At 41.7% G+C, this 20,963-nt stretch overlaps 1 protein-coding gene across 7 annotated transcripts in view; it reads right to left on the reverse strand.

The window, feature by feature from the left end:
• The window catches only part of CCDC146 (coiled-coil domain containing 146), an 82,659-nt gene that overhangs the window by 20,206 nt on the left and 41,490 nt on the right, over positions 1-20,963 (reverse strand). For all 7 annotated transcript variants that reach the window (XM_077338065.1, XM_077338062.1, XM_077338061.1 and 4 more), the window contains 12 exons: positions 20,202-20,378; positions 19,745-19,818; positions 16,635-16,862; positions 15,525-15,711; positions 12,977-13,072; positions 9,822-9,992; positions 8,155-8,243; positions 7,262-7,426; positions 6,361-6,585; positions 3,808-4,036; positions 1,235-1,363; positions 182-319 (listed from right to left, as the gene is read on the reverse strand). In XM_077338065.1, the coding sequence (XP_077194180.1) occupies positions 182-319; positions 1,235-1,363; positions 3,808-4,036; positions 6,361-6,585; positions 7,262-7,426; positions 8,155-8,243; positions 9,822-9,992; positions 12,977-13,072; positions 15,525-15,711; positions 16,635-16,862; positions 19,745-19,818; positions 20,202-20,378 (1,908 nt within the window). The remainder of the gene's footprint in view (positions 1-181; positions 320-1,234; positions 1,364-3,807; positions 4,037-6,360; positions 6,586-7,261; positions 7,427-8,154; positions 8,244-9,821; positions 9,993-12,976; positions 13,073-15,524; positions 15,712-16,634; positions 16,863-19,744; positions 19,819-20,201; positions 20,379-20,963) is intronic.

The raw sequence follows: 20,963 nt of genomic DNA on the forward strand, positions 1-20,963 counted from the left end.
TCCCATCGATGGCAGTGCCATACGAACAGGCCACATCAACTACTTACTGGTTTCTTTTGGATACATGCAGCATTTATAGCCACAGTTCCTGATGGAACAAATTATATTTTGGAGAAAGATGCCTACATCTATAGCACTCTCCATAGCTGGCTTGTAGGATGAAATTCAATAACAGCCATACCTTTTTTGCCAATAGCAGCGTATCCTCCTTGCCATTTTCCACCTTGATACTGATCTTCTCAGTTAACTGGGATACTTGTTCAAAAATAAAGTCCTTCTCCAGGAGTTTCTCTTCTTTCTGTGCTAGCTGTATTTCTAACTACAGTGAGAAAAAATGCATAAACACACCTGTACATGAGTACAATGTTTTACACCTATACTGCTTCAGCTGGCATCCATCATGCCAAATGTCACATATTTGTTTTAATTTGTCATAGTGCCTTTTATTGTACTTGAGGGTATAGCAGTTGTCATGGCAAAGATGTTTCAAGGAACCCCCCCACCCCCCAACATAGACAAACAACCACACTGCACATTTAGGCAGCTGTTACCACTTAAGCTGCAGCTACTGTCCAGATTTCACAGGAATCAGCCTGAGTTGGGTTCTGCTCTCTAAGTTTACACCCTCTGCCACAACCTTTCCATTCTTATATACCCTTTAGTACACCTTGAAGCTCACTAGACAAATGGAAGTTTATGTCCCCCACATTGTCTGTAGCAGAGAAACTCACCTTACTTTACTAGCAACTACCACATCCAACATAAATACACAACATTCAGTGTACACAGATTTATAGATCCCTCAGTGTTAATTTTAACACAATCCCCCTATTAGAGTCTCCAGTCCCACTAAGACTTACAAAGATTTCAGCTAGATAGATATTGGTAAGTCTGGGTGATTACACATTACCTCAAACGTTTCTTGCCCCCTTCCAAAACCTTTCATCCCCCCCCCCCAACATTAAATTTGAAAATATATGGGGAAGGCATTTGGAAAAATCCAACTACAGCTTCCCTTCAACAAGTAAGCCCAATTATCTTCTAAAGGTACCAACTCATGGAGAGCTAAAAATATTGAAATGACCCCTTGCCATGACAGCCATTTTGCAGTCCTATCCACTGCCCCTTTTCAAACTTCTCAGAGTGCTTGTGGGCTCAACATGCTTAAGGACTCCTAAGCTAAATGTACAACACAGACCTTGAGGTAGTCTCCTTGAGGCAGGAATGATATTACCTCATCTATCTTCTTGAAAAGCTCTGGTAGACTGGGGTCTTTCCCAGGCAACGCTCTTGTTCTGTTGTGACTTTTTGGGTCCGTAAACAGCTTCTCCAGACTTTTAATTCTGTCCTTGCACTGAGAAAACTATCAAAATAGGAGTAAAAATAGGTCATGAACAATCAGGCTGTGAAATTGGTAAACTTTTTTCCTTCCTTTGTTGAAGAAAACTCATGTTTAAAATATTTTTTTCATCCCTCTGTAACTGGGTATATTGCCACTGTTCTTGCTCTCCCAGAGACCTGTCACACAGAAATACTAGGAAAAGCTTATGACTAAGTTAAACATTCATTTCTGATAATACGTGTGTTCTGTGACATTTGTTACAGGAAGTTCTGTAGAAATACGCTCTGCGTATCTAAGATGTAAAATCAGCAGGTGATTCACTTTATGGACTTCTTCTTTTTGCAAAATTGCACAATTTAGGCTTTCCTGTTTTCTGAAATTGCCTGAGAAAAAGGTTTTTAAACCCATATCAAATCAGCATTTTTAAAAGGGCCTGTTTGCATTGAGAAGTACGCTTATGCCAGTTATCAACCTAGTATCTTTTTATCATCCCAAAACCTCAGAGTGGTATACATGTTTCTGCTAAGGTTGCCAGGTACCCTCTGGCCACTGGAGGGAGATGGGAGGGGAGGCAGGGAGGCTAGATTCAAACAGAGAAACTCCTGAAGATTTGGGAATGGAGTTTAGGGAGGGCAGGGACCTCAGTGGGGTGCAATGCCATGGAGTTCACCCTTCCTTCTCCAAGGGAACTGATCTCTGTATTCTGTAGCTGTAATTCCGGGAGATCCTGAGGTCCCACCTGGAGGCTGGACTCCCTAGTTTCTGTCACATCCATTTTACCTGTGAGGTAGTTAGGCTGTGAGTGACTGGCTGAAGGTCACCAAGTCAGTTTCATGGAAAAGGATGGGGGTGGGATTTCAACCTGGATCTCCCAGACCCCAGCCTAACAGTCTAAACCAGGGGTAGTCAAACTGCGGCCCTCCAGATGTCCATGGACTACAATTCCCATGAGCCCCTGTCAGCAAACACGTTTGCTGGCAGGGGCTCAAGAGAATTGAAGTCCATGGACATCTGGAGGGCCTCAGTTTGACTACCCCTGGTCTAAACATTACATCATGGTGGCTCTCTCAGATTACATTTTCTTTGAAACTTTCGATACATTTAAATTATATATCAAATTAAAAAAGGGGAAATGTTGATGGTAATAAAGGTGATAAAAACCAACACAGCCACATGCTACAAAAGGAAAAAAATTGAAACATAACGAGAAAAAGAACCAAAACACATACTTCACAAGCCTAAAGATGTGGTTTCTGTTTCAATGAGAGCTCAACGCTATATCAAATAAAAACACAACCCTCATGCAGTTCCCCACCACTACAACTAAAATCGAGCTACCACAAGAGAGCGCACCACTTACAAGATGGGTGAGTGGCAGAATACCCCTACCACTCTCAGGCAGCATTTCATAACAGTTTTATTTATTTTAAAAATAACAACAAAACAAAAACAAGGAGGCTATAAAAATAGTTAAAACAAATCATGCCAATAAAAACATCAAGAAGAACAATTCAAGTCAGTATTTTCAAATTCCAAGAAAACAAAATGCACATAAAATGGAAATGTCTAAATCAATAATGATAAAATTATCATCGAGCTAGGACTAGAGTATAAAATAGCAATAAATAAATACATAAAAACAGTAGCAGAGTAGAAGTTCTTTGAGTACAGTCTGGAAGCCAGAAGACACTGACTTGCAGCAACAGCATGGAGTTTTCTGGCACATGGTTATGATTGGGATATGGCAGTCTAGAACACAACACTGTGCAGAGAGAATGTGATGTGTACTGGTTTGAATGTCATATGAGGACCTGGGTGACTGAGGTTCAAATCCCCAGTCAGCCATAAAGCTCACTTCATGAAGCTGGGCCAGAGAGAGATAAAATGTTCAGGAAAAAGAAAATGAATATGGATCAATGCAAGCATATGTAAATAAAATACATTTTTCAGTGGATAGTATTCAGTGACCAATTTCTAAGCATGTCTATATATGAGCTGTGTTTGCAACAGATAAAAATGGCTTATTTCATTGCATGTATCCTATGCTTATAAAGTAGTGGAGAATCATGTGGTAGCATTAATCTCTTTACCATTACCAATAGCAGTGGTCACAAATGTTGATGTTATACCTCTAGTGATGATCTAGGGCTTCCACAGTATTGGTAAATTACTTCCATATTGACAGGCAGATATATCAGAGAACATGTAAAAACAATCCAGTATATGGTTATGTAGATTTGCAGGACTATAGTGCTTTTATTAATGAACTAAATTCAAAGGGCTCCCCCCTTAAGGGAGTGGGTGGCCCCGCTTATTTCTTATTTCTATTATTCTCTTTTTAAAATAACATAAAGGCTGGAGTTATCCAGCATTTAAAAAAATAAAAATAAATTAAACTATGGATTGTGCAATCCACAGCTTGATGTGATCTCGGAACTGAGTCAATGTTTTTAAATTGTATCTACCTGAATCTGGAGGACCACTAAATCAGCATCAAGGCCTTTTTTCATTGGCAGTGTTTTCAGGAATAACTCAATTTGCCTTTTCTTCTCAGTCTGTTTGAGCCTTAGAAAGCGGATCTTTTCATCCATCACATTAATCTCAATGTCACCATCTCGACACATCATCTCCTGAATATTTATTTTCTCATAGAAAATGCACACTTCTTCCTCACGTTCAATCAGCATAACTCCACTGCAAAAGAAACAAAGAATAAGACTCTAATAGGCATGCTGCAACAGTGAAATAATTTTAAATTGGCCCAAGTAGCTCATGTTATACCAGTTATTTCTTCTGCCTATTGGAGGAAGAGTACATTTGATGGAGTAGACTTCCTAATTAGTAGAGGTCTCCTTCTTTAAATGATATTAAGGCAGGTACAGGAAGAAAAAACCCAGTTATAATCTTGCTTGGGAGACAATCATTTTGATTAGAAAACACATTTTAGCTTTTACTGTTCGTGCAATCAGGCTGACTCAGACTAAAGTCACTTAAATGAGGAAGTAATTTGTTTCATCTGTGTTACTATTATGACTACAATTTAAAGCCACTAGTAAGTAATGAAACCGGTCCTTTCAGCATTTGGTTTTAAAATTACTTAGAACCCTAGCCACAAACTAAAATGGATTACATCAGTGGTTCCCAAATTCTTTCGGGCTTCTGCCTTCTTAGCTTCCAGACAACATCCATTCCCCCGCCCTCACACACATATGAACACACACCTCTTTCCTGGGGGTATTATGCACAGCAGGAAACATTGCAAAAGTCTTGGGAAAAAAGACTTTTTTTATTCTGCATGTAGCGCACTTTTCGCCATGGAAAACCCAATGTAGTATTTTTGATTATGCATTGTCCTCCCCACCCATAGTGGCCAGTGTGCCTTTTCTTCTGGTTTCTGTGCAGTATTTGAAACTAGTTTTACTACTTTTCTTTTATGATGTTGCTGAAGATGCCTGTTTTCTCATGCATAAATATTAGTGTGTTTTTGGTCTCCTCCCCTGTGTCACTATATACCAATAGATGAGCAGACAGCCCCTAGTCCACCAATGGACGCTCAAGGCACTCCTTGTTTGGCAAAGACCCTCCTACCTCTGCTATTACAATGCTACACCAGCAGAAATTAATCCATTCATTTCCTCAGAGGTATTTCAGTTCCTCTATGAGGAGCAGCATACCTCTGAGGGGGAAAGGTTGTAGTGTTGGCATTGAAAAGGCTGTGTGCCCCCATGAAAATTTCTTGTTGAGGTCTCCATGTCTGTGAACTATAGTTTCCATGAGGCCTTGCCAGCAGCAATGTGCCAGAGTGGCCATCGGATGACACTGCAGCTGACCATGGCCTGCCAATGAGTGCCTAGCACAATGGAGAAAGTTCCCCCTCACTTAAGGATTTGCCATCGTAAGTCCTTCAATTCATATTGTTTGCAAAAAAACAACACAGTAGCAGAACACAGGCATAAACATGACCATTTAAAAATGATGATTTAAAAGGGTCAGTATACTGACTTGGTAAAAACCTGTATGTGCATAATAGCAACGGGTCTATAGCAAACTCAAACATACTATATTGCCTACATTCCTTTTTTGGTTGTTGTCCAGCAGCCATATTTTAGTCTGGAAAAAAATATGTTAAGTTCTTCATAAAAGTCATTTGTAAATGCCACTTTTGGTCCTCAATGGAGAAAAAGACAGATGAAGAGAGAGAGACTGAGAGAGAGACTGAGAGAGAGCGATGAAAAATCTCATGGCCAGGAGTAAGCAGGCTTTCCCAGCCTCCCAAAGATAGAGCCTTTTGGGGAAGAATTACTAACCCTGAGTAAAGAAATTCCTGGAGATCTGGGTTGGAGGACGGGAAGAAGCTTAGCAGGAATATTCAGCCCACCTTCTGAAGGAGGGATTTACTGCCCAATTTGGAAACCCCTAGATTACATTATCCTGAGAATACACTGTACATACGAAATAATGATTCTACGTCAAGTTACTAACAAGGGTAAAGATTATATTCAGTTAAAAAAATCTGTTTTGGCCTAGCCATTACTACCTTAGTTACAACCATGAGTAACATATAAAATGTATCACTACACACAGGGTATAACAGAAGTTGTCTCCCTTGTAGTTTTGACATACCTATCTTGGGAGACATGGCTTGGAAACAGTGCTTTTGGACTCAGCAGCTATTACTGCTGATTTTCTTTGATCAGCTACAAAATGGTGGGGAGGGAGAGAAAATAAAAGAGAAGGGCAGAATTAGCAACTTTAGAGAGATGTCTCAAGAACCGGGAGAAGGTGATAAAAAGAAGTTAAAACTGTATTTTACAACATCATACATGACTTTGAAGACTCTGTGGTCAAAAAGTGAAATAAAAATGTAATAATAAATCAAGAGCACTCTAATAAGGCAAACGATATGGGGCAAAGAGCAGCAATAAAAAGAAATGATCTGCTGGCAAATGATGGTTGCCATTCTAAAGGCATGATGTGGGACTACCCTAAATACTTTGTTAACAACCCAGGCACTCTACCTTTCATTTCGGCGCTGGACAGCCCGTTCATATTTCTTCCACAGCTGCACCATTTCATCTTCCACACGGGTTAGTGTGTTGGTGAGCCTTTCAACGTCCATCAGTTGCTGCTCTCGCTTTTCTTTCATCTCTTGCAACATTGCAAAAATCTTACAGACATCACTCTGAATGCTGTCCTTGACTGCAATGTTGTTTATGTGCTTCAGTTGGCATTTGTGCAATTTTCTGAATAAAATGAAAAACACTCTTCTGATTAAAGAGGAGTTTTCCGTGGGGGACAAGGCAAGGACAGCCCCACCAATCAGTTTTAAAGAAAAGAAAAAAGGTAGGAGACCCCTACAAGGAATGTTCAGCATTACATCTGGTTTGGCTTCAAGAAGCAGATGTGTAAGTTTCTTTGGTGCAAGATTAGATAAGATACTTTACCTGGATGGCAAATGATTAAGTAAAGATTTGGCTCACTCTCCAAAAAGTTGCAGGTCGCAACACAGCATTCACTAAAGACCTGGATCAAGATTGCCTGATAGGTTTTACAGCTGAATGGTATTTGAACGTGGGTTTACCTAGTTTATATCCAGCTCTTGAACCACAATATCACTTTGAAGGCACATTGGAGTATCTATCTCATTCAAAGCAATATTGTGCCGCTAGGCCATTTCATAAATCATAAGTATCTTTGGGCACTTATCCAATTGAACAACTGATTCCTTATCAACATAGCACCCAATAGCGGGTATAACCCTGTTCTGGACTGCATCAGGAAGAAAGGGAATTTATTTAAAGTGCAATAAAGTAACGAACATTTAAAGAGTTAGAAAGAATGCCTGCAGCAATCTCATAAAAATATGCAATGAATTCAAAATGGAAAATTATTTTTCAGATGATTTACTTTGATCCTCACCTTTCTTTAATTACAGCATTGTTTCTTAAGATTTCTCTCTCATTATCCAACATTTTGAGCCGTTCTTTCATTTCAGCAGTTTTTTGGTGGGCAGTATGCACAAGATTAACCAGTTTGTTTCTCTCATGACGTATAACATCATACATTTTGGCAAATTCTTTCATTCTACAATGTTACAGGGGGAAAAAGATAGTAATGTTAATATGCCAGCAGCTGACAGCTACAGAAGAAACACAGCCCATTACGCATCCACATCTTACTGCAGCTTTTCAGAGCTTCAAGCTTTCCATCCCAGCATTTATTTCTCTTGATATCTCATGTCAGTTTCATGCCATGCTGATTATCCCCCACTTCTTTGCACAGTGGATGTTGCTGTTTGCCTCCTCTCTAATCCCCTTTCACATAAATACCAGCAGGGAACTAAACCTTGCAAGCTCCTTTTAAGCTTCCCCTCTTGTTTTAATTTCTTTCATTCAGTGACCCAAAATTAGTGATAGCCTCATATCACTACACTCATGCCACTTTACAAAAAAACTAAACAATTTTATACAATGAAGGAAAAATGGAGCTTGTACACTGATAAGGGAGGAGGAGGAGGATGGAAGGTGCAGAGTGGATGGAATAACCTCTATGTGACCTTCAAGAGGCGACAAAAGGTCAGGGGGGAATTACCTTTGACTTGGAAGCAAAACAAGACAAAAATTGGCACAAAAGCACTTTCAGAAAATCCAGGGAAGCAGTGACCAGAAAGTGAACAACACACTGAAGGAAAATTAATGCAGAATGCTCCCCCCCCCCCCCCAAATCCTGATGGACATGCACAGTGAAAGTGAGGGACAATACCCATGCATAATAGACCTACTTCATCAAAAGAATTGTCAACATTTTCTTACTGTCTTTGGATTTCTTTTTGCTTCTTCTTATATTCCCTTATTTCAAAGTCTTTTGTTTTGATTTCTGTAATAATGTTATTCAGTCGAAGCTGCAACAGAAATAGCAGTGGCTATTATTTGGAGACCTGTAAAGAATTCCTAAGAAACTGGAAGACAATTGGATAAACATGCCAGGCTGTGTATTTTAATGGAGCCACAAACTAGGATCACAATAAAAGAAATGTTTTGTGTCTGTTTTTTTTAATCATTTGTGCCACATGGAGGCAATAAAACTGCTGTCTGAAAATGCAGGATATATGCACACAATGGTGCAAGAGCAACATGTATACAAGTGGTCAGTAAGCACCATCAAGATTCGATAGTGCAGCCCCTGTTTTTCTCACTGCAAAACAGGTCATGGGTGATTTCCATCTAGAGACAACAAACCATATCATTTAGCCATCTCAAAGCCCATTTTCTTTACCTGTGTACCATTCTGTCTAAATTTCAGACAAGATTTTGGTCAGATGCTATAAGGGCTGGTCCTACACAATCACTTTACTGTGGCATCGCTTTCAAACTGTCAGCACTGTTTTTGAGCATCAACCACAGAGCATTGTCCACTTTCCCCCCTGCTTTGCTCCTGACTTTCTCATACTACTCTACTATGATTGTTTTTGAAAGAACACTGTCCAGGCGCCATTCCATGCTATCTATACAGGAAGGTGTGTGTTTTCCAGTGTCCCATTCACACGGATATAACTTCCCTCAGCCAGTCCTTCACAGTCATTTTCCTTGGTACACCAACAGAGAGCATTTGGAGAGCTTCACAGATCCTATGAGCTATTTCTATAATCTTCTAGTTACTCTGGATCTCTAGCTTTCATTTTAAAAGAAAAGAACATGTCTGTCCTTTTTCATTGTAGGCACATAAAGGGAAAGGGGCAGGAAGTTTTGTCCAGATTGCCTGAAAGGGAATGGGATGCTGCAAGACAGCTGAAGAGAATAAGGAATTCACTGCTTTGTCAAAACTGGATACTCCAGTGCCACTGCAAGTGTTTCTGCATTCACAGTGTGCTGAAAGCAATACAGGAGAATCACTGCTGTAGGGATGCATCCAATGCCATATGACTTATGCTGAACAAAAGGTCATACCACAGAGTCAAGTACCGTGAAGAGGTCCAATAATGTACTATTTGAACTCTGTATTTTTATGGCTGGAGACTGAAATCAAAACCAAACATTTTATTTGTACATGTCATTTACTGAGCATTTATAAAAGTTTTTGCTCCTTTCCTTCGAAAATGCATGCTTATTAGGATCCACAATAGAATGAGTTAATATTTTCATCTCCTAGAGCTCTTGGCAGTCACAGCATTTAAAACCCCTAAGCTGAAACTAGATGGAAACACGCACCAAAAGACAAAGTGACTTACCCAGCTTCACACTGCAGTCCCATTTCTTGGTTTCCCCATGGGATGTGGGTGCAGAAGAGGAAGAACAACAATCAGTACAGACTTGCCAGTGGTTTGGGTGTGAAACTAGGTTTGAGGCATTTTTCCAATGACAAAAATATTCAGACCAGAAACTACAGTTTAGGATAGAAGTCTGAAGGCACCTGGCAAGTCCAGGTAAGTACTGATATTTAGCATTTGATTTTTTTTTCTTGAATTTCTGATTCTTCTTACCTGGGCTTTTAAAAAATCCTTTGATTTTTGTTCCCTCTCATCAGCTTTGAGTTGAGTCATACGTATCAAGTTGTTTACATCCTCTCTGTAATGCTCCTGAGCTTTAAAAAGCTGGTCTTCTTCAGCAATGCACTGCTCCAGCATCCGTCCCTCAACATCAGTGGATGTTTTCTAAATTGAAAACAGCAGAGACCACTGTAATATCACGCTTTTCTCTTTGGCATGGCAAAGTCAGTGTTGGTAGAATGCAGCACTTGTATATAGTCCCTTGTCTTTTCTTAATCCTCCAGCATCATTTAGGTTGTCATAGAATCCTGTTAATATTACTAACATGCACTCAGTGCCCAAGGAATACTAAATGCCCCACAGAACACAGACAATATGTTATCTCTGCTTTAAAATTTTCTAATCTAATCTGGCCACGACTGCTGTCTGGGACAAAGCCCTAATTCTGACTCTCCATCTAACAGGAACGGCTCAGGAACCAGTGGACACAGCATTAGGGAAGGAGGCCACTGATTATGAAAAAGTGAAGGCCATTATCCTCAACACAATAAACATAATGACAAATACTTACCTGTGGCATCAGAGGAGTGTGCCTGTGGCTGATGAGACCCACCCATGCATCCTGGCACAAAAAGTAAGGGTAAACCCCCTGTAGTGGCTCAAGCCTAAGGTGAGAACTACTAAGCAGGTAGCTGAACTCATGCTGAGATAGTAAACAACCTTATTTGCCCCAGCGGTCCAGGGGTGGATCTTGTGCAATGAGCCAAAGACCCTTGAGAGCTAGGACCTTGATGAAGGCTTCTGCAGCAGCCAGTGGGGTGTTGAGAGGAATGGGGCATAGCAAATGCAGAAGACACAGTTATGGCTGCCACATACAGAGACCTTTAGCTTCCTTTGCAAATAGCATGGGAGTGGTTTGTTGCACATGGGCCAGGATATTCCCATGCTTTTAAATTTTGGCTTTAGAACTCCCACAGTCATCCTGAAACTGGTAGCTAATTTTGAGACTCCTAGATATATTCTCTGGTGAGTTATACTTGCCATAAATGGATAGACGGCTGATTCTTTAATTACCATAAACTCTTGATAACAACAAGCAAAGTGATTTGTTTACTAGGATATTGGGTTTGGATCAAGGTTTTGTTGTTGTTGTTATGTGCGAAGTCGTGTCCGACCCATCGCGACCCCATGGACAATGATCCTCCAGGCCTTCCTGTCCTCTACCATTCCCCGGAGTCCATTTAAGTTTGCACCTACTGCTTCAGTGACTTCATCCAGCCACCTCATTCTCTGTCGTCCCCTTCTTCTTTTGCCCTCAATCACTCCCAGCATTAGGCTCTTCTCCAGGGAGTCCTTCCTTCTCATGAGGTGGCCAAAGTATTTGAGTTTCATCTTCAGGATCTGGCCTTCTAAAGAGCAGTCAGGGTTGATCTCCTCTAGGACTGACCGGTTTGTTCGCCTTGCAGTCCAAGGGACTCGCAAGAGTCTTCTCCAGCACCAGAGTTCAAAAGCCTCAATTCTTTGACGCTCGGCCTTCCTTATGGTCCAACTTTCGCAGCCATACATTGCAACTGGGAATACCATAGCCTTGACTAAACGCACTTTTGTTGGCAGGGTGATGTCTCTGCTTTTTAGGATGCTGTCTAGATTTGCCATAGCTTTCCTCCCCAGGAGCAAGCGTCTTTTAATTTCTTTGCTGCAGTCCCCATCTGCAGTGATCTTGGAGCCCAGGAAAATAAAATCTGTCACTATCTCCATTTCTTCCCCATCTATTTGCCAGGAATTGAGAGGGCTGGATGCCATGATCTTTGTTTTCTTGATGTTGAGTTTCAAGCCAACTTTTGCACTCTCCTCCTTCACCCGCATCAACAGGCTCTTTAGTTCCTCTTCACTTTCTGCCATTAGAGTGGTATCATCTGCATATCTGAGGTTGTTGGATCAAGGTTATATGGAATATATAGGACCATGTGCAATATCTGTCTGGGGGCTCGTGGTGGCTCTTGGCAGCCCTGGCTTCCTGGGACTACCAGGATATTCTCAGCATTTCATCCCCAAATTTGCAATGATAGCTGTACCTTTTATGGACTTGGCCCAGAAATTAATGGTCCAGGAATTGCAGTGGGATTCAATGGACACTGAGGTCTTTGATGCAGTGTAGACGGCACAGAGAAAGAAACCCCAACCATCTATTCATTCTGCAGAGAGAGGCCTTGGGGCCATGGGGTCTCAAGGACAAAAGGAGAAGGAACATCTTATCCTATACCTGAACAGCAAGCTATCAGAACGTGAAAAGAGATATGCCATCATTATAAGGTGCTGACTATGAAATGGGCTGTTGAAACACTGACACATTATTTGTGGAGGATACATTTTACCCTGGTGACAGATCACACCCTGTGGTGTGGTTGCAGTGGATGAGAGATACTAATCTGAGGCTGACTCAGCCGTACTTGGTGCTGCAGCCCTACTCCTTCAAGGCTGAGTTGGTCATATCAAAATAGATGTTTTTTTTTCTCCCAGCAGGCAGAGGAGAAATGTATGATTTCTAAGGAACTTGTGATCCTTCTGAAAGGGGGAGGTATGACAGCTGGTCAGGTCCTGTATGGAGTGCAGCTGGTGATGCATCAGGCTGGCCCAGAGGGACAAACCAGGATGAGCCTGGATGTAGGCCAGAGTCAGGGGTTGATGGAGACGAATAGACTGAGTTGGCATAAGTGCATAATGAGGGGCGAAGGTAGATCATAATTTTGGCATTGCTGGCTGAAGAAGGAGTGCTGTTGGGCATGTGTGGGCTGGCTGAGAAGGAAGAATTTTTTTTGGGGGGGGGGGGGAGATTGGCTGGGACTTAAAAGCCGTGATTTGGCATGCCTGGGTATGGTTGATGGCTACTAATAAAGATCTGCTGGAAATATCCATCTGGCTGAGAATAAGTCTGTGGGGGCAATGGAAGGATAACCTTGACCCAGCTTGCTGTGACCTTCTGTATTGTAGCTGATGAAGGAATTGCCCACTCTGTCTGATTTTTTAAAATCAATTCCATTACTGAATATCTACACAGATATCTAGTGAGGAAGTGAAAATTCACCTGCTACATTCTAGAAAGAAAACTGGAAAGAAAAATATGGCATATGCATAAGCTAATTATTCACCTCCTGAGCAACACTCCTCTTAATGCTTTCAACTTCTCTCTGAAGTTCCCTTCGTCTTTCTAATAGTGTCCCATCATCTTTAGGTAAAGCATCAATCTGTAAAAGGGAAACATTTTTAATTTATGTCAAAAGACAATCATACTATTTAATATAGACAATTCAAGTATCTTTACATTTTCATTGAAAATATGAACATTTAGGAATCAAAGCACACATTTCAAATTTTAAAGCAGACCTTCTAAATTTGTTAAATTGACTGTTAAAGGGAAAATCCCAAAAATAACCAGTCTAATATTACTCCCCCCTCCTTTTTCTGGAGGGTAATGCAACCTCAAATCCTATACTACGCTGTATCTCTGCTGATTTGATGACCCAAGTATAGCCTGATCCATAATAGCACAGACATCCTAATACATCCTGATCCATACTGGAATTATGCAGGTAACAACAGCTGAGAGGAAGTTAATATAGGTGTGTGCTGAAGAGAGAGTCAAGTGTGATGTTTATTCTTAATCTGATTTGGACAGAACCTGTAAATCTGTGCTTAGCTAGCTGTCCGCTCTGGGGAGAAACTCTAGTTAGAGAACTGAGTTTACTAATGACAGCTAATCCATACAGTGTCTGGACAACTATGGCAGATATTTGCCAGCGGTCATTGAGCAGTGAGATGTTAACTCCGAATTTTTGAAAAAACAGAAAGAACAGTCTTTTAAGAAGATACATCTAACCAGAAAGGGGAAATCATATGTATTTCCTCAGACTTGTGTGTGTGAGAAAGGGCTTCAGACTCCTCAGTAGGCAATAGGCTACTGATTCTTCTAAGAAGGAAAAGTGAAGGTACTAGGAAAGAGTGCCCACTTTCTAGCAACTAAAGGATCTCAAGGGAACAACAGATAAAAGCTAGAAGAAGAAAAAAAGACATATTTTAGGATAAACACAGTAACAAAACCTCTCAGTTTGAAAGAAATCTCAGTATCTGAAAGAAAAGCCATGACCATCTCAAAGCCTTTAACTAAAAATGTCTAAACTGGAAAATATCTTATTTTTATAGAAAAAACTTAAACTCCTATGTCCAACTACCCAATTCCTCTTTGTAAAATAAAATCTTTTTTTTTTGGTGGATAAAAAAATGTCTCAGTGCCGCTCTGACAAAGAGTTTTAAGAAAAGAGGGCTCTATACTTTCCCCAAAGAGTTTCGAGGCTGAGTAAAGCCAAAAAGACCTAACAGTGACGGAGGCAAACAGCGAGCTTCACTTTATAACAAAGAAACCACACTACAAGGTCAGTTCAGCTTGTGAGGGAACAAGAGTTTATTTCTGGAGCGTAAAATTTACCGCAGAGAGTAACACTTTATACTATAGGACTGCACTATTAAAAGCCCATACTGTGATCAAGAAATGAGCCCCATGTTGCTGGGGCACCCAAATTCACACTCACAATAAATTGCAGATTAAAGTGTCAAATCTTCAATCTGAGCTTTATTATTATTATTATTAGAATCATAGAGTTGGAAGGGGCCATACAGGCCATCTAGTCCAACCCCCTGCTCAACGCAGGATCAGCCCAAAGCATCCTAAAGCATCCAAGAAAAGTGTGTATCCAGCCTTTGCTTGAAGACTGCCAGTGAGGGGGAGCTCACCACCTCCTTAGGCAGCCTATTCCACTGCTGAACTACTCTGACTGTGATTTCCCCCCCTGATATCTAGCCTATATCGTTGTACTTGTAGTTTAAACCCATTAGGAGAGAGAAGGAAGAAATGGCATGAAGAGTGAAGACCAGCTGGGAGGAGAGGAAGGAGGAGAGGAGTAGCTGGGGCCCTGAACAGGAGCAAGCCTGGCAGTAACGGCAGCAGCCAGGGAGTCCCCAGAGACAAGTGATGTGGAGGAGGAGGAGGACTCTGAAGAGGAAACACCCTCCCCTCCACCCATACAAAGACAGCTGAGGATTGGCCCCACCCTGGACTCCAGGAGTGACAACCTAGCCTGTGGGAATCCAACAGGGCGGGCTGCTGAGTGTCACAGAGGAAGTGTTTGAGCACAGGAGCAAACCGTACATCATGAACTAGCTGTATTTTGTTCATGGAAATGGAACAAAAATATATATGCAGTCTTTACTCACATGCCTGACTAGTTTTTGTTTTTTTGTTTTTTGTGGGGGATATGCCATAAAAAGATGGGGTTGTCTGAAAATTGCATACATGTTATTACCATGCCCCCCCCAATTTTTTTGTGTATAACCTTTTTAGAGGGGAACAAAATTTGAGTCCAATGGAACATTTAATACTAACAAATTTTATGCACATGCAAGCTTATATCTTGAATAGAATTTTGTTGGTCTTAAAGGTGCCCCTGGATTCAAACTTTGCTCTGCTGCTTCAGAGCAACATGGCTACCTGCCTGAGTCTATTTTTAGAAGGGGTTCATCTTATATTTGTGATCACCATCTTTCTGAGTAAACGGAGTACTGCAGGGAAACACTGTCAAACAAATAATCATTAGTATGATAAAGCAGAACCAGTACCAGCAATGCAACTTTTTTCAGACATACCTCTAAAAGGACTCTTTCATGGTGAGATTTAACTTGTGCCAAGCTGTCAAGAGCTATTTTCAGTTGCATCTCCATCTTCTTGAAATTTCTCAAGTCTCGCTCCTTCTCGCGTTGCATGCGGCTCAAAGAGTCTTGCAGTTTTTGCTTCACCACGAGACAGTTGCGGAATCCAATTTCTAAAATGCCCCTATGTAAGTGGAGGGGGTGGTTAAAACATACACACAAGGCCAAGGGCCAGGCAGAGACAAACATGTTCATTTTCCAATCAGATACCAGGGGTGGGTACATCATTGCAAAGCAACCAGAATTAGAAAGCAGTAATGAAAGACTGGCCATGATAGTTGAAGACAGAAGTTTTGTTGCACCCACTATTTTTCAAATTTCTGAAGGGGAGCTGTGATCCTTCATTGTGGCAAAGAGGAAAAAAGCAATCTTGGGCAACCCTGAACTTCCTTGGAAAATCTGTGGGCTTCTTGATGAGGCAACAGGGAATGTCCAGGAATCTGCTTGAAAGATTCCTTGCTCTCCACAATTTCTCTTTCTTTGAACTACTGGGTGGTTCCAGAGAATTTGGGACATTCAGGGTTGTGTTCTCAATGGTCTCTCTGCTCAACATGAGCTAACTGTACATCTTAAAATATCTCAGCATCCTCTACAATGCAGATTCTGCAGCACTCAGGTGGAAGGTATTCCTTTGAAGGCAGCTGGTGTGAAAATTACTGGGTAACAAGTGACTTCACCAGATGCATGGAACACTCACGTAAAATGCAGCTATTATGATGTATATATAACTATTTAACTCACAAGGACACTAACAAAGCAGACTTTAGTTTCCTGAGTCTGCTAGAGCAGGGGTAGTCAACCTGTGGTCCTCCAGATGTTCATGGACTACAATTTCCATGAGCCCCTGCCAGTGTTTGCTGGCAGGGGCTCATGGAAATTGTAGTTCATGAACATCTGGAGGACAATAGGTTGACTACCCCTGTGCTAGAGGACGAAGCCCAGTTTGAAAACCTCTATGTGGAGGCAGGACCTGAAATGCTGTTTTGGTCCTAGCAGCTGACAGGGAGTGCTCCTTCAGATCACATGGCCTTGGATTGCATGCCTCACCTTTCAGCTATGGCACTTCCTTCATTCTCTTTGTTCAATTCATGCATCTTTATCAAATTGCTAAATTCTCGATCCTTGCTTTCCAGCAATGATTTCTTGCCATCCAATTCTTTCATCACATCTTCCTTCTCTTGAACTGTGTCCTCAATGGTAGCCTCTGATTTTTTAACATGGTCAGTTACTTCCTCCAGTTCTTCCTGCAGTGCTGCTAACTTCTTCTCTGCTTCCCTGCAAATGATAATGGATTTGACTATCTGAAAAGGGTTCTTTTCATTCATTTCTTCTAAGTCAATCAAATCAATAAAATAAACCTAGATTTGTATTTTAAAAACATGCTGTCAACGAGAAATAAAGAACACATCCACAGCAAAAACTCCTGCTTTATGAGGTTTTATGAATGCCTGCATGGCTTCATGGTCTGTGGGCTAATAATCCCAGGACTGTAAAATAGTCCAAGAGAAGTCTTACAAACCTTATATTTTCCACCCTGATGGTGATAACCAATCATATCAAGAGCACTGATATGTGTTGTTCACTGGAAACTTGCCTTCTAAATAGGGGGAATGAGCAGAAAGAACAGCTTAGGTGTCTCCCCTTACCTTCTCAATAACCAACTCTTGAGGTATCAAATTGTGACTTTATGCCTATGAGTCACAGTAATCAAGAAATAAACCATTGTATTACTGTTCCACTGGGGAAGAACATCAGCCCCAAATCACATGTGATATTTGGGATCCATTATCAGATACCCCAAAGTGCGATTTAACAGCAAAAGGCATCTCTCTTCATCTGTCTCCTAAATGGATTCAACCCACAGAACTCAAGGAGAGAGGCTAATTTCTTCTTCCAATGTTGTATTCCTAATTGAAAAATGACTCCCCCAGGCTGCTTCAATGATCCCCACCAGGACAAAAAAAAAACTGATACCTTCATTATGCCTATTTTCCCCATGATCTGTGCATAAGACAGCCTGGAAGACAGAGCATTTTGATCAATTTCTGAATGCCATGGCCCTAGTTGATACCACAGCTCCTTGCAGCTGCTTTTGGCAGCTAAACAACACATCAAGGGAGCCAGTTGTAGATCCCCAACATCCTGTGTAGTCTGGTATTTGGTCTCCAGTCTTGAAACTTGCAAGCCTGGCAACCGGTTTATTTCACACAACGTTGGTGTTGGCTTAAGAGAATGTTTGAACCCAACTGGAGAGAGATGAGAGTCTCTAGCAACAGTCTGCAGAAATAGGGAGCACTGCAGGGATGGGGTGATGGGCTGCTGATGGTGCTCTCCAGGGACCTTCTGCTTGAAGTATCTTTCCTCTATCTTTGCAAAACCCGGCCAATTTTATGAACACTTCATTTTCTGCTCTCTCTCTCTCTCTCTTTCTCTCTCTTCAAAAGGCACTGAGAATGTATAATGCTCATTAACAAAATGAGCACTAAGAAAGATCTGCTTGACCCCCCCCCCTTAAAAAGGTAAAGGTAAAGGTATCCCCTGTGCAAGCACCGAGTCATGTCTGACCCTTGGGGTGATGCCCTCTAGCGTTTTCATGGCAGACTCAATACGGGGTGGTTTGCCAGTGCCTTCCCCAGTCATTACCGCTTACCCCCCAGCAAGCTGGGTACTCATTTTACCGACCTCGGAAGGATGGAAGGCTGAGTCAACCTTGAGCCGGCTGCTGGGATCGAACTCCCAACCTCATGGGCAGACAGCTCCAGACAGCATATCGCTGCCTTACCACTCTGCGCCACAAGAGGCTAATCCCCCCCCCCCCTTAGGATAATAATAAAAGACACTACCAATAGTATGGCGAACTTGGAGTCATCCGCCTTTCCTTGCCCTGTCTAGGGGACAAATAATTTAAATTGGGGATCTAATGGTTTTACCATCTCTATGGGTCAGATTTGAGAGTTTAATGGTTTTGCCGCATCTTGCTGTTTTTATTGTTGTAATTTTGTCTGGGGTTTTCATGGGTATTTTAGTGGGGTTCATATTTTATAAAATATATTTATATTTAGTGGGGTTTACATTTGTAACCCGCCACAAGCCGTATGGGAGTGGTGGGTAAGAAATCAAATAAATAAGTAAATAAGTAAGTAAGTAAGTAAATAAAAAAAAAATAAAACTTACCTATTGCTTCTTAAAGTCACATGCACCTGGAAGGCACTATGCTCTGCAAACACTAATGCTGGTGATCCCTAAGGTAAAGGTAAAGGTATCCCCTGTGCAAGCACCGAGTCATGTCTGACCCTTGGGGTGACGCCCTCCAGCGTTTTCATGGCAGACTCAATACGGGGTGGTTTGCCAGTGCCTTCCCCAGTCATTACCGTTTACCCCCCAGCAAGCTGGGTACTCATTTTACCAACCTCGGAAGGATGGAAGGCTGAGTCAACCTTAAGCCGGCTGCTGGGATCAAACTCCCAGCCTCATGGGCAGAGCTTTCAGACTGCATGACTGCTGCCTTACCACTCTGCGCCACAAGAGGCTCATGGTGATCCCTAGCCCCAAGGATATGCACCTAGTCTTGACCAAAGCCAATGACTTTTCAGCCCTGGTTCCAGCTTGGTGGAATGAGTTGCTTTTTGAGATCTGGGCCCACATTCAAAGTTCTGCAGGGCCTGTAAAATGGCACTCTTCCATGGTTGAGGCTCTGAGACCAGGACAGTCCGAAGTTTGATGGGCCTCCCTCCATCTCCTGAAACCAGTCCATTAAAGACCCTGTAGTCTTTAGGGTCACTCAGCATAGAGGAACCAACAACAGACATTAGCTCACTCACTGCTTCCTTCTGCAGATGGGCAGTAGTGAAAACAACTGGCAAGTGGACACCCATAATAATTGGTTGTGAAGGTTCTGAGCCCAGTGACTCATGACCCCATGGACAATGATCCTCCAGGCCTTCTTGTCCTCTACCATTCCCCAAAGCCCATTTAAGCTCGCACCAACTGCTTCAGTGACTCCATCCAGCCACTCTGTCGTCCATGAAAATATAGTAATAGCAGATATGTCAGTATAAATATTTAGGATCAGAATGTGAATGGTAATGAGTTTAAATTCTGTATGAATTGATTGCTAGGAAACTACGATTTTGAGCAAACAGAATTAAATTACTTACAGCCTTCTGCGGTTCAGTTTCTCCATTTCTTTTCCAAGCTGAATAGGAATGGCCTGGAGACGGCTAAGCTCATCCTAGTGATAAAAATACAGATATTAGCCTATGGGTTCTGTAGGGTTGCCAGTCTCTAGATGGGAGCAGGAGATCTCCTGGAATTACACCTGATGTCTAGTCCACAGAGAAAATGCCAGTTTCCAAGGGTAGACACAATGGCATCATGTCTCTCTGAGCTAACTACTCTCCCCAAACCCCACCCCCCACTCCCAAAATATCCAGAAATATCCCAACACATAGCTAGCAATTCTATGCATCTCCCACCTTGCAAAAGTTGTACCTGTATATGTAGTTCTTTCTGGCCCTTTCTCTAAACATTTATGAAGAATGTAAACAGCCAATTGTAATATGGGCACTTGTTTTTAAGACATGTACTGATAAGATATACTTAGGATTGGGTTACTTTTATATCTTCTTGCTTCCGAAGGATTTCATCAAGTTCCTTCTGGTCTTTAGTGAGATGCTTTTGTCTTATTGCCAAACCTTCTTTGAGTGTTTTAATTTCTTGTCTTCTTTGCAAAGTTTCTTTACGGAGCTCTTCACAGCTTTCTTTCAGGCCCTTAATCAACTTTTCAGCATCCTTAAAAACCAACAAGAACAAAAAGACCATGTTCAGGTACCTCTTCTTACACTGACTGAAAAGTGGAACACATTTACTGAGAGTATGCTAAAATTAGGTCTATTTTATAGACATGCTTATTCCTTGACATGTGATTTATGGACCCATTTAGCTCCCTTTATGCCTTTACTGGATGCCCATGACATTGGAGTCTTATGAGCTGAATGACTGATGTGTAAAAAAAACCCACAAAGCGACCATGGTGAAGGACTCACCCAAAATGGGTCAAAGCTTTGGCATTAGAGCAGCCTTCCTCAGTCTTTTTACTGTTGAGAAAACCCTGAAACATTCTTCAGGCTTTGAGAAACCCCAGGAGTGATGCCAGCACTCTACCTGCCATGCCCCTGAAAGTCACATGTCATCAGAAGTGGCATCACCCAGACAGTCCCACTGGATATGACATCAGCAGAAGTGTCAACACAGAAATATTTTCAGATGATTTGTGAGCAGAACCATACCTGCACTCTGGGCTGGCTATCAGCTTACTCTTGTTCACCAAAGGGAGCCTGCAGAAACGGGGCTGGGACAGGCCTATGCAGCTCCATC

Source organism: Paroedura picta, chromosome 5 (assembly GCF_049243985.1).
Source record: "Paroedura picta isolate Pp20150507F chromosome 5, Ppicta_v3.0, whole genome shotgun sequence".
NCBI lineage: Eukaryota > Metazoa > Chordata > Lepidosauria > Squamata > Gekkonidae > Paroedura > Paroedura picta.